At 35.1% G+C, this 14,076-nt stretch overlaps 1 protein-coding gene across 50 annotated transcripts in view; it reads right to left on the bottom strand.

The window, feature by feature from the left end:
* LOC105179725 (crossover junction endonuclease EME1-like) overlaps nucleotides 1-14,076 on the bottom strand; it is a 36,787-nt gene that overhangs the window by 9,912 nt on the left and 12,799 nt on the right. For 22 of the 50 annotated variants that reach the window (XR_016064536.1, XR_016064566.1, XR_016064565.1 and 19 more), the window contains 18 exons: nucleotides 13,848-14,001; nucleotides 13,637-13,751; nucleotides 12,483-12,899; nucleotides 11,406-11,578; nucleotides 11,146-11,296; nucleotides 10,935-11,049; nucleotides 9,804-10,197; nucleotides 8,246-8,889; nucleotides 7,116-7,508; nucleotides 6,039-6,211; nucleotides 5,779-5,929; nucleotides 5,568-5,682; nucleotides 4,437-4,830; nucleotides 2,879-3,522; nucleotides 1,750-2,141; nucleotides 673-845; nucleotides 410-532; nucleotides 199-313 (listed from right to left, as the gene is read on the bottom strand). Coding sequence is in view for 6 of the 50 variants with exons in the window: in XM_088878449.1 (XP_088734575.1) it covers nucleotides 10,147-10,197; nucleotides 10,935-11,044; nucleotides 11,146-11,296; nucleotides 11,406-11,510 (417 nt within the window). In the remaining 44 variants the exon portion in view is untranslated. Of the gene's footprint in view, nucleotides 1-198; nucleotides 314-409; nucleotides 564-672; nucleotides 846-1,073; nucleotides 1,175-1,749; nucleotides 2,142-2,878; nucleotides 3,523-3,809; nucleotides 3,862-4,436; nucleotides 4,831-5,567; nucleotides 5,683-5,778; nucleotides 5,930-6,038; nucleotides 6,212-6,488; nucleotides 6,541-7,115; nucleotides 7,509-8,245; nucleotides 8,890-9,176; nucleotides 9,229-9,803; nucleotides 10,198-10,934; nucleotides 11,050-11,145; nucleotides 11,297-11,405; nucleotides 11,579-11,806; nucleotides 11,908-12,482; nucleotides 12,900-13,636; nucleotides 13,752-13,847; nucleotides 14,002-14,076 lie in introns of all 50 variants that reach the window. The other 28 variants (XR_016064572.1, XR_016064571.1, XR_016064568.1 and 25 more) reach the window with 28 other exon arrangements.

Here is a 14,076-nt window from a genome sequence, read left to right as displayed (position 1 = left end):
CTAGAAACAAGAGCCAAAAAACTATTATTTTTAAGAGAAATCGGAAAACAGAGATAAGACGAACAATTCTAGTTAATTCACATATTTATACATCATATGCGTGCAAAGTGGTATTAAAATAGCATTCATGGTAATTGAATGAATGAGAACATAGAAAATCTTCATAAAAACGTTCACCAATAGGGGAAGGACAATTACCACATAAGATTCTTCAGGAACTACCGTAGTCCATACAATAGTTCTTTCCATGGGGTTTGACGTTGTGCAATATGTAACCCCTTTTTCTGCAAACCTTGTGACCAGATGTCCTAAGCTACGAAAGCGCAAAAATAGCTTAGGCGCCTTCAAGGCGATGAGTGGATTCCTAAGTACGAAGAAAGAAAGAAACACAAATATCGAAAGATCCTACCTCCAATTGATCCCAATTCAACCACTTTTTGTTCAATTTCAGCTACAATGGATTTTAGAGTGTATTTCCCCATTTCCCACATCTGCATCTCCTTCTTGTATTTTTTCATCTTAGCACCTTCACCTTTTGAAGCAGCTGTAATCAGCTTTTCTTACTAGTTTATAAGAATCAAGTAGATTAAATAATGTGTCGAATAAATGAAAAACATGCAAGCACATCCACATATAAACATATTCATATGCAGTTTTTGAGTAATGACTTACTTCTTTCAGTTGTTTCTTTTCTTCCATTAGATGAAGTATCTCCTCCTTTGATATTCTCTTTGGTTTCATTGTTTCATATGCCTTCTTTTCTCTTTTGTACACCATCCATCTTTATATTGTCGATTCACGATTTGAGCCACAGAATCCATTGTATAGGCTTTGTCTTCACATGCCTAAGGAATCATCAATACAACAATTTAAATACGACTATAAAATAAATAATGGATCAATTTACATTAATTCACATATATTAGTATGGTAGGTGATAAGATGCAATCAAGCCCTATCAATGAAAATTCTCTATTGGATGGCACTGAAAGAAATGTGTCAGAGGCATGTCAAACGAATACAAAAGGACCCAAAAATATCCTAGCTGCCATCAATATGCCACCACCACTCACATTTGAATATGGTCACTGAAAAGATGGCAGCAATGTTTTCGTGACGTACCCATTCTGCTAGAAGAGAAGCTTCTCGGGCAAGCTCCAAAACAACAGTACAGCTACAAGGGAATGAATTCACTCAATTATTGGAATAATGAGCATACGGAGAACACATAATCTCATAACTTTCCTGTATTATAAAATCCTTATCAAATAGAATTTCAAGAAATACTAGCACGAGACTCTTTAGATTTATATAATTTCCACGTGTGATAAAGTAAATAATAATGCTTCTACACTAGGCACTACACAAACTCGAAGCCTAGGAAGCAACACATATCTGTGGGGAATTACAAAAAAATAAGTGGAGCTTTTCCATTCCATTTTGGCCTACTATACGCAATTCCAGCTGTGATATGCTCAATTGCAACGCTGTTACTATAAGCCTAGTTTCCATGAACAAGTGTTCGGGGTGTTCCAACCGCACAAACACAGAAAGTGATTCTATTTTTGTTTGAAAAGCTAGTTTGATTCAAGCATTATGAGTGACTACGAGTAACTTTGTGGAGGTGATAAACAACTACCAACAACTATGCAAGCCACTTCCTATATTATTAATGAAAACTACTTGTTATAACCAAAATAAATTAACTAAGAGCCATCTCACTTAACCAGCAAACTACAAACCAAGTACCTTGCATGGAGTAGCGGTTGTGTCTTCATCTTGCCAGCAGCAAAAATTGTTTTCCGAGCACTCAATTCTATGTGCATCAAGAGCAACGGCTCCAAGTTGGCGAGTGGATGTTGCTTTTTTTCCTTTTTCTTTTCTCTTTTGGATACTGTTTTTTTTTTGAATATATTGCTTTTTTTTTGTTTCTTATTCTTTTTTTTTGCGGATACTCCCTTTTTTTTGTGTTTCTTTTTCTTCTTCTTTCTTTTCTATATATTGCTTTTTTCTGTTTCTTTTTCTTTTTTTTCGGGGATATTCTTTTTTTCTTCATTTCTTTTTTCTTCTTTTGTCGATATTGTTTTTCCTCATTTGCTTCCTAGTTCTCTTGTGCTTGTCTCCACGGCATCTCCAGAAATCTGTTGAAAAAATACGAGAAAAGTAGAGAGGTCAGTGTAAGACAACCTATCACTTATAAAGAATCGTTTCTGTAGCAGAAATTGTATGGAGCAAACGAAACAGGCAAACTGCAGCATTTCACTTGATTCTGCTGCACATTTTTTGTGCACTAATTCTGTAGAATGAATTTCAGGTAAATTATGCAGAATAATCCATTTAAACATATTGAAGTCTGCAATTCATTAACGCAAAAAAGTTGGAAATATGGAATGTGAGTGGCACGATGGATGCATGAGGTTCAACACGTAACCTACGTTAATTCTTACTTAAGCTAGAGCTCCACAATTGCATTAATTTGTTACCCAATCCTAGTGACTTACGTATTTCCTTGGAAACAGAACTATTTTCAAGTGACACTGAAAATGCACTCCAACATCCTCATTCTCGTGCCCAATTTTTAGGGAACCAAAAGAGCCTCAAATGAGTTCTTCCCCTTTATCCTTTGTCATTCGACATCAAAAGATAATAGTAGACACAACTAGGATTCAGAATGTAAAAACTAGAAACAAGAGCCAAAAAACTATTATTTTTAAGAGAAATCGGAAAACAGAGATAAGACGAACAATTCTAGTTAATTCACATATTTATACATCATATGCGTGCAAAGTGGTATTAAAATAGCATTCATGGTAATTGAATGAATGAGAACATAGAAAATCTTCATAAAAACGTTCACCAATAGGGGAAGGACAATTACCACATAAGATTCTTCAGGAACTACCGTAGTCCATACAATAGTTCTTTCCATGGGGTTTGACGTTGTGCAATATGTAACCCCTTTTTCTGCAAACCTTGTGACCAGATGTCCTAAGCTACGAAAGCGCAAAAATAGCTTAGGCGCCTTCAAGGCGATGAGTGGATTCCAAAGGAAGAAGACAGAAAGAAACACAAATATCCAAAGATCCTACCTCCAATTGATCCCAATTCAACCACTTTTTGTTCAATTTTAGCTACAATGGATTTTAGAGTGTATTTCCCCATTTCCCACATCTGCATCTCCTTCTTGTATTTTTTCATCTTAGCACCTCCTTTTGAAGCAGCTGTAATCAGCTTTTCTTACTAGTTTATAAGAATCAAGTAGATTAAATAATGTGTCGAATAAATGAAAAACATGCAAGCACATCCACATATAAACATATTCATATGCAGTTTTTGAGTAATGACTTACTTCTTTCAGTTGTTTCTTTTCTTCCATTAGATGAAGTATCTCCTCCTTTGATATTCTCTTTGGTTTCATTGTTTCATATGCCTTCTTTTCTCTTTTGTACACCATCCATCTTTATATTGTCGATTCACGATTTGAGCCACAGAATCCATTGTATAGGCTTTGTCTTCACATGCCTAAGGAATCATCAATACAGCAATTTAAATACGACTATAAAATAAATAATGGATCAATTTACATTAATTCACATATATTAGTATGGTAGGTGATAAGATGCAATCAAGCCCTATCAATGAAAATTCTCTCTTGGATGGCACTGAAAGAAATGTGTCAGAGGCATTTCAAACAAATACAAAAGGATCCAAAAATATCCTAGCTGCCATCAATATGTCACCACCACTCACATATTTGAGTATGGTCACTGAAAAGATGAAAAGATAGCAGCAATGTTTTCGTGACGTACCCAATCTGCTAGAAGAGAAGCTTCTCGGGCAAGCTCCAAAACAACAGTACAGCTACAAGGGAATGAATTCACTCAACTATTGGAATAATGAGCATACGAAAAACACATAATCTCATAACTTTCCTATATTATAAAATCCTTATCAAATAAAATTTCAAGAAATACTAGCACGAGATTCTTTAGATTTATATAATTTCCACGTGTGATAAAGTAAATAATAATGCTTCTACACTAGGCACTACACAAACTCGAAGCCTAGGAAGCAACACATATCTGTGGGGAATTGCAAAAAAATAAGTGGAGCTTTTCCATTCCATTTTGGCCTACTATACGCAATTCCAGCTGTGATATGCTCAATTGCAACGCTGTTATTATAAGACTACTTTCCATGAACAAGTGTTCGGGGTGTTCCAACCGCACAAACACAGAAAGTAATTCTATTTTTGTTTGAAAAGCTAGTTTGATTCAAGCATTATGAGTGACTACGAGTAACTTTGTGGAGGTGATAAACAACTACCAACAACTATGCAAGCCACTTCCTATATTATTAATGAAAACTACTTGTTATAACCAAAATAAATTAACTAAGAGCCATATCACTTAACCAGCAAACTACAAACCAAGTACCTTGCATGGAGTAGCGGTTGTGTCTTCATCTTGCCAGCAGCAAAAATTGTTTTCCGAGCACTCAATTCTATGTGCATCAAGAGCAACGGCTCCAAGTTGGCGAGTGGATGTTGCTTTTTTTCCTTTTTCTTTTCTCTTTTGGATACTGTTTTTTTTTTTTGAATATATTGCTTTTTTTTTGTTTCTTATTCTTTTTTTTTGCGGATACTCCCTTTTTTTTGTGTTTCTTTTTCTTCTTCTTTCTTTTCTATATATTGCTTTTTTCTGTTTCTTTTTCTTTTTTTTCGGGGATATTCTTTTTTTCTTCATTTCTTTTTTCTTCTTTTGTCGATATTGTTTTTCCTCATTTGCTTCCTAGTTCTCTTGTGCTTGTCTCCACGGCATCTCCAGAAATCTGTTGAAAAAATACGAGAAAAGTAGAGAGGTCAGTGTAAGACAACCTATCACTTATAAAGAATCGTTTCTGTAGCAGAAATTGTATGGAGCAAACGAAACAGGCAAACTGCAACATTTCACTTGATTCTGCTGCACATTTTTTGTGCACTAATTCTGTAGAATGAATTTCAGGTAAATTATGCAGAATAATCCATTTAAACATATTGAAGTCTGCAATTCATTAACGCAAAAAAGTTGGAAATATGGAATGTGAGTGGCACGATGGATGCATGAGGTTCAACACGTAACCTACGTTAATTCTTACTTAAGCTAGAGCTCCACAATTGCATTAATTTGTTACCCAATCCTAGTGACTTACGTATTTCCTTGGAAACAGAACTATTTTCAAGTGACACTGAAAATGCACTCCAACATCCTCATTCTCGTGCCCAATTTTTAGGGAACCAAAAGAGCCTCAAATGAGTTCTTCCCCTTTATCCTTTGTCATTCGACATCAAAAGATAATAGTAGACACAACTAGGATTCAGAATGTAAAAACTAGAAACAAGAGCCAAAAAACTATTATTTTTAAGAGAAATCGGAAAACAGAGATAAGACGAACAATTCTAGTTAATTCACATATTTATACATCATATGCGTGCAAAGTGGTATTAAAATAGCATTCATGGTAATTGAATGAATGAGAACATAGAAAATCTTCATAAAAACGTTCACCAATAGGGGAAGGACAATTACCACATAAGATTCTTCAGGAACTACCGTAGTCCATACAATAGTTCTTTCCATGGGGTTTGACGTTGTGCAATATGTAACCCCTTTTTCTGCAAACCTTGTGACCAGATGTCCTAAGCTACGAAAGCGCAAAAATAGCTTAGGCGCCTTCAAGGCGATGAGTGGATTCCAAAGGAAGAAGACAGAAAGAAACACAAATATCCAAAGATCCTACCTCCAATTGATCCCAATTCAACTACTTTTTGTTCAATTTCAGCTACAATGGATTTTAGAGTGTATTTCCCCATTTCCCACATCTGCATCTCCTTGTATTTTTTCATCTTAGCACCTTCTCCTTTTGAAGCAGCTGTAATCAGCTTTTCTTGCTAGTTTATAAGAATCAAGTAGATTAAATAATGTGTCGAATAAATGAAAAACATGCAAGCACATCCACATATAAACATATTCATATGCAGTTTTTGAGTAATGACTTACTTCTTTCAGTTGTTTCTTTTCTTCCATTAGACGAAGTATCTCCTCCTTTGATATTCTCTTTGGTTTCATTGTTTCATATGCCTTCTTTTCTCTTTTGTACACCATCCATCTTTATATTGTCGATTCACGATTTGAGCCACAGAATCCATTGTATAGGCTTTGTCTTCACATGCCTAAGGAATCATCAATACAGCAATTTAAATACGACTATAAAATAAATAATGGATCAATTTACATTAATTCACATATATTAGTATGGTAGGTGATAAGATGCAATCAAACCCTATCAATGAAAATTATCTCTTGGATGGCACTGAAAGAAATGTGTCAGAGGCATGTCAAACGAATACAAAAGGATCCAAAAATATCCTAGCTGCCATCAATATGCCACCACCACTCACATTTGAGTATGGTCACTGAAAATATGGCAGCAATGTTTTCGTGACGTACCCATTCTGCTAGAAGAGAAGCTTCTCGGGCAAGCTCCAAAACAACAGTACAGCTACAAGGGAATGAATTCACTCAATTATTGGAATAATGAGCATACGGAGAACACATAATCTCATAACTTTCCTATATTATAAAATCCTTATCAAATAGAATTTCAAGAAATACTAGCACGAGACTCTTTAGATTTATATAATTTCCACGTGTGATAAAGTAAATAATAATGCTTCTACACTAGGCACTACACAAACTCGAAGCCTAGGAAGCAACACATATCTGTGGGGAATTACAAAAAAATAAGTGGAGCTTTTCCATTCCATTTTGGCCTACTATACGCAATTCCAGCTGTGATATGCTCAATTGCAACGCTGTTACTATAAGACTAGTTTCCATGAACAAGTGTTCGGGGTGTTCCAACCGCACAAACACAGAAAGTGATTCTATTTTTGTTTGAAAAGCTAGTTTGATTCAAGCATTATGAGTGACTACGAGTAACTTTGTGGAGGTGATAAACAACTACCAACAACTATGCAAGCCACTTCCTATATTATTAATGAAAACTACTTGTTATAACCAAAATAAATTAACTAAGAGCCATCTCACTTAACCAGCAAACTACAAACCAAGTACCTTGCATGGAGTAGCGGTTGTGTCTTCATCTTGCCAGCAGCAAAAATTGTTTTCCGAGCACTCAATTCTATGTGCATCAAGAGCAACGGCTCCAAGTTGGCGAGTGGATGTTGCTTTTTTTCCTTTTTCTTTTCTCTTTTGGATACTGTTTTTTTTTTTGAATATATTGCTTTTTTTTTGTTTCTTATTCTTTTTTTTTGCGGATACTCCCTTTTTTTTGTGTTTCTTTTTCTTCTTCTTTCTTTTCTATATATTGCTTTTTTCTGTTTCTTTTTCTTTTTTTTCGGGGATATTCTTTTTTTCTTCATTTCTTTTTTCTTCTTTTGTCGATATTGTTTTTCCTCATTTGCTTCCTAGTTCTCTTGTGCTTGTCTCCACGGCATCTCCAGAAATCTGTTGAAAAAATACGAGAAAAGTAGAGAGGTCAGTGTAAGACAACCTATCACTTATAAAGAATCGTTTCTGTAGCAGAAATTGTATGGAGCAAACGAAACAGGCAAACTGCAGCATTTCACTTGATTCTGCTGCACATTTTTTGTGCACTAATTCTGTAGAATGAATTTCAGGTAAATTATGCAGAATAATCCATTTAAACATATTGAAGTCTGCAATTCATTAACGCAAAAAAGTTGGAAATATGGAATGTGAGTGGCACGATGGATGCATGAGGTTCAACACGTAACCTACGTTAATTCTTACTTAAGCTAGAGCTCCACAATTGCATTAATTTGTTACCCAATCCTAGTGACTTACGTATTTCCTTGGAAACAGAACTATTTTCAAGTGACACTGAAAATGCACTCCAACATCCTCATTCTCGTGCCCAATTTTTAGGGAACCAAAAGAGCCTCAAATGAGTTCTTCCCCTTTATCCTTTGTCATTCGACATCAAAAGATAATAGTAGACACAACTAGGATTCAGAATGTAAAAACTAGAAACAAGAGCCAAAAAACTATTATTTTTAAGAGAAATCGGAAAACAGAGATAAGACGAACAATTCTAGTTAATTCACATATTTATACATCATATGCGTGCAAAGTGGTATTAAAATAGCATTCATGGTAATTGAATGAATGAGAACATAGAAAATCTTCATAAAAACGTTCACCAATAGGGGAAGGACAATTACCACATAAGATTCTTCAGGAACTACCGTAGTCCATACAATAGTTCTTTCCATGGGGTTTGACGTTGTGCAATATGTAACCCCTTTTTCTGCAAACCTTGTGACCAGATGTCCTAAGCTACGAAAGCGCAAAAATAGCTTAGGCGCCTTCAAGGCGATGAGTGGATTCCAAAGGAAGAAGACAGAAAGAAACACAAATATCCAAAGATCCTACCTCCAATTGATCCCAATTCAACCACTTTTTGTTCAATTTTAGCTACAATGGATTTTAGAGTGTATTTCCCCATTTCCCACATCTGCATCTCCTTCTTGTATTTTTTCATCTTAGCACCTCCTTTTGAAGCAGCTGTAATCAGCTTTTCTTACTAGTTTATAAGAATCAAGTAGATTAAATAATGTGTCGAATAAATGAAAAACATGCAAGCACATCCACATATAAACATATTCATATGCAGTTTTTGAGTAATGACTTACTTCTTTCAGTTGTTTCTTTTCTTCCATTAGATGAAGTATCTCCTCCTTTGATATTCTCTTTGGTTTCATTGTTTCATATGCCTTCTTTTCTCTTTTGTACACCATCCATCTTTATATTGTCGATTCACGATTTGAGCCACAGAATCCATTGTATAGGCTTTGTCTTCACATGCCTAAGGAATCATCAATACAGCAATTTAAATACGACTATAAAATAAATAATGGATCAATTTACATTAATTCACATATATTAGTATGGTAGGTGATAAGATGCAATCAAGCCCTATCAATGAAAATTCTCTCTTGGATGGCACTGAAAGAAATGTGTCAGAGGCATTTCAAACAAATACAAAAGGATCCAAAAATATCCTAGCTGCCATCAATATGTCACCACCACTCACATATTTGAGTATGGTCACTGAAAAGATGAAAAGATAGCAGCAATGTTTTCGTGACGTACCCAATCTGCTAGAAGAGAAGCTTCTCGGGCAAGCTCCAAAACAACAGTACAGCTACAAGGGAATGAATTCACTCAACTATTGGAATAATGAGCATACGAAAAACACATAATCTCATAACTTTCCTATATTATAAAATCCTTATCAAATAAAATTTCAAGAAATACTAGCACGAGATTCTTTAGATTTATATAATTTCCACGTGTGATAAAGTAAATAATAATGCTTCTACACTAGGCACTACACAAACTCGAAGCCTAGGAAGCAACACATATCTGTGGGGAATTGCAAAAAAATAAGTGGAGCTTTTCCATTCCATTTTGGCCTACTATACGCAATTCCAGCTGTGATATGCTCAATTGCAACGCTGTTATTATAAGACTACTTTCCATGAACAAGTGTTCGGGGTGTTCCAACCGCACAAACACAGAAAGTAATTCTATTTTTGTTTGAAAAGCTAGTTTGATTCAAGCATTATGAGTGACTACGAGTAACTTTGTGGAGGTGATAAACAACTACCAACAACTATGCAAGCCACTTCCTATATTATTAATGAAAACTACTTGTTATAACCAAAATAAATTAACTAAGAGCCATATCACTTAACCAGCAAACTACAAACCAAGTACCTTGCATGGAGTAGCGGTTGTGTCTTCATCTTGCCAGCAGCAAAAATTGTTTTCCGAGCACTCAATTCTATGTGCATCAAGAGCAACGGCTCCAAGTTGGCGAGTGGATGTTGCTTTTTTTCCTTTTTCTTTTCTCTTTTGGATACTGTTTTTTTTTTTTGAATATATTGCTTTTTTTTTGTTTCTTATTCTTTTTTTTTGCGGATACTCCCTTTTTTTTGTGTTTCTTTTTCTTCTTCTTTCTTTTCTATATATTGCTTTTTTCTGTTTCTTTTTCTTTTTTTTCGGGGATATTCTTTTTTTCTTCATTTCTTTTTTCTTCTTTTGTCGATATTGTTTTTCCTCATTTGCTTCCTAGTTCTCTTGTGCTTGTCTCCACGGCATCTCCAGAAATCTGTTGAAAAAATACGAGAAAAGTAGAGAGGTCAGTGTAAGACAACCTATCACTTATAAAGAATCGTTTCTGTAGCAGAAATTGTATGGAGCAAACGAAACAGGCAAACTGCAACATTTCACTTGATTCTGCTGCACATTTTTTGTGCACTAATTCTGTAGAATGAATTTCAGGTAAATTATGCAGAATAATCCATTTAAACATATTGAAGTCTGCAATTCATTAACGCAAAAAAGTTGGAAATATGGAATGTGAGTGGCACGATGGATGCATGAGGTTCAACACGTAACCTACGTTAATTCTTACTTAAGCTAGAGCTCCACAATTGCATTAATTTGTTACCCAATCCTAGTGACTTACGTATTTCCTTGGAAACAGAACTATTTTCAAGTGACACTGAAAATGCACTCCAACATCCTCATTCTCGTGCCCAATTTTTAGGGAACCAAAAGAGGCTCAAATGAGTTCTTCCCCTTTATCCTTTGTCATTCGACATCAAAAGATAATAGTAGACACAACTAGGATTCAGAATGTAAAAACTAGAAACAAGAGCCAAAAAACTATTATTTTTAAGAGAAATCGGAAAACAGAGATAAGACGAACAATTCTAGTTAATTCACATATTTATACATCATATGCGTGCAAAGTGGTATTAAAATAGCATTCATGGTAATTGAATGAATGAGAACATAGAAAATCTTCATAAAAACGTTCACCAATAGGGGAAGGACAATTACCACATAAGATTCTTCAGGAACTACCGTAGTCCATACAATAGTTCTTTCCATGGGGTTTGACGTTGTGCAATATGTAACCCCTTTTTCTGCAAACCTTGTGACCAGATGTCCTAAGCTACGAAAGCGCAAAAATAGCTTAGGCGCCTTCAAGGCGATGAGTGGATTCCAAAGGAAGAAGACAGAAAGAAACACAAATATCCAAAGATCCTACCTCCAATTGATCCCAATTCAACTACTTTTTGTTCAATTTCAGCTACAATGGATTTTAGAGTGTATTTCCCCATTTCCCACATCTGCATCTCCTTGTATTTTTTCATCTTAGCACCTTCTCCTTTTGAAGCAGCTGTAATCAGCTTTTCTTGCTAGTTTATAAGAATCAAGTAGATTAAATAATGTGTCGAATAAATGAAAAACATGCAAGCACATCCACATATAAACATATTCATATGCAGTTTTTGAGTAATGACTTACTTCTTTCAGTTGTTTCTTTTCTTCCATTAGACGAAGTATCTCCTCCTTTGATATTCTCTTTGGTTTCATTGTTTCATATGCCTTCTTTTCTCTTTTGTACACCATCCATCTTTATATTGTCGATTCACGATTTGAGCCACAGAATCCATTGTATAGGCTTTGTCTTCACATGCCTAAGGAATCATCAATACAGCAATTTAAATACGACTATAAAATAAATAATGGATCAATTTACATTAATTCACATATATTAGTATGGTAGGTGATAAGATGCAATCAAACCCTATCAATGAAAATTATCTCTTGGATGGCACTGAAAGAAATGTGTCAGAGGCATGTCAAACGAATACAAAAGGATCCAAAAATATCCTAGCTGCCATCAATATGCCACCACCACTCACATTTGAGTATGGTCACTGAAAATATGGCAGCAATGTTTTCGTGACGTACCCATTCTGCTAGAAGAGAAGCTTCTCGGGCAAGCTCCAAAACAACAGTACAGCTACAAGGGAATGAATTCACTCAATTATTGGAATAATGAGCATACGGAGAACACATAATCTCATAACTTTCCTATATTATAAAATCCTTATCAAATAGAATTTCAAGAAATACTAGCACGAGACTCTTTAGATTTATATAATTTCCACGTGTGATAAAGTAAATAATAATGCTTCTACACTAGGCACTACACAAACTCGAAGCCTAGGAAGCAACACATATCTGTGGGGAATTACAAAAAAATAAGTGGAGCTTTTCCATTCCATTTTGGCCTACTATACGCAATTCCAGCTGTGATATGCTCAATTGCAACGCTGTTACTATAAGACTAGTTTCCATGAACAAGTGTTCGGGGTGTTCCAACCGCACAAACACAGAAAGTGATTCTATTTTTGTTTGAAAAGCTAGTTTGATTCAAGCATTATGAGTGACTACGAGTAACTTTGTGGAGGTGATAAACAACTACCAACAACTATGCAAGCCACTTCCTATATTATTAATGAAAACTACTTGTTATAACCAAAATAAATTAACTAAGTGCCATCTCACTTAACCAGCAAACTACAAACCAAGTACCTTGCACGAAGTAGCGGTTGTGTCTTCATCTTGCCAGCAGCAAAAATTGTTTTCCGAGCACTCAATTCTATGTGCATCAAGAGCAACGGCTCCAAGTTGGCGAGTGGATGTTGCTTTTTTTCCTTTTCCTTTCCTCTTTTGGATACTGTTTTTTTTTTGTTTCTTTTGCTTCTTTTTTTTTTTGAATATATTGCTTTTTTTTTGTTTCTTATTCTTTTTTTTTTGCGGATACTCCCTTTTTTTGTGTTTCTTTTTCTTCTTCTTTCTTTTCTATATATTGCTTTTTTTTGTTTCTTTTTCTTTTTTTTCGGGGATATTCTTTTTTTCTTCATTTCTTTTTTCTTCTTTTGTCGATATTGTTTTTCCTCATTTGCTTCCTAGTTCTCTTGTGCTTGTCTCCACGGCATCTCCAGAAATCTGTTGAAAAAATACGAGAAAAGTAGAGAGGTCAGTGTAAGACAACCTATCACTTATAAAGAATCGTTGCTGTAGCAGAAATTGTATGGAGCAAACGAAACAGGCAAACTGCAGCATTTCACTTGATTCTGCTGCACATTTTTTGTGCACTAATTCTGTAGAATGAATTTCAGGTAAATTATGCAGAATAATCCATTTAAACATATTGAAGTCTGCAATTCATTAACGCAAAAAAGTTGGAAATATGGAATGTGAGTGGCACGATGGATGCATGAGGTTCAACACGTAACCTACGTTAATTCTTACTTAAGCTAGAGCTCCACAATTGCATTAATTTGTTACCCAATCCTAGTGACTTACGTATTTCCTTGGAAACAGAACTATTTTCAAGTGACACTGAAAATGCACTCCAACATCCTCATTCTCGTGCCCAATTTTTAGGGAACCAAAAGAGCCTCAAATGAGTTCTTCCCCTTTATCCTTTGTTGTTCGACATCAAAAGATAATAGTAGACACAACTAGGATTCAAAATGTAAAAACTAGAAACAAGAGCCAAAAAACTATTATTTTTAAGAGAAATCGGAAAACAGAGATAAGACGAACAATTCTAGTTAATTCACATATTTATACATCATATGCGTGCAAAGTGGTATTAAAATAGCATTCATGGTAATTGAATGAATGAGAACATAGAAAATCTTCATAAAAACGTTCACCAATAGGGGAAGGACAATTACCACATAAGATTCTTCAGGAACTACCGTAGTCCATACAATAGTTCTTTCCATGGGGTTTGACGTTGTGCAATATGTAACCCCTTTTTCTGCAAACCTTGTGACCAGATGTCCTAAGCTACGAAAGCGCAAAAATAGCTTAGGCGCCTTCAAGGCGATGAGTGGATTCCAAAGGAAGAAGACAGAAAGAAACACAAATATCCAAAGATCCTACCTCCAATTGATCCCAATTCAACCACTTTTTGTTCAATTTCAGCTACAATGGATTTTAGAGTGTATTTCCCCATTTCCCACATCTGCATCTCCTTCTTGTATTTTTTCATCTTAGCACCTTCTCCTTTTGAAGCAGCTGTAATCAGCTTTTCTTGCTAGTTTATAAGAATCAAGTAGATTAAATAATGTGTCGAATAAATGAAAAACATGCAAGCACATCCACATATAAA

Source organism: Sesamum indicum, linkage group LG3, assembly GCF_026168435.1.
Source record: "Sesamum indicum cultivar Baizhima isolate 11 linkage group LG3, ASM2616843v1, whole genome shotgun sequence".
NCBI lineage: Eukaryota > Viridiplantae > Streptophyta > Magnoliopsida > Lamiales > Pedaliaceae > Sesamum > Sesamum indicum.
The sequence above is the reverse complement of the archived record's forward strand: the minus strand, read 5'-3'. Positions and strand labels throughout refer to the sequence as shown.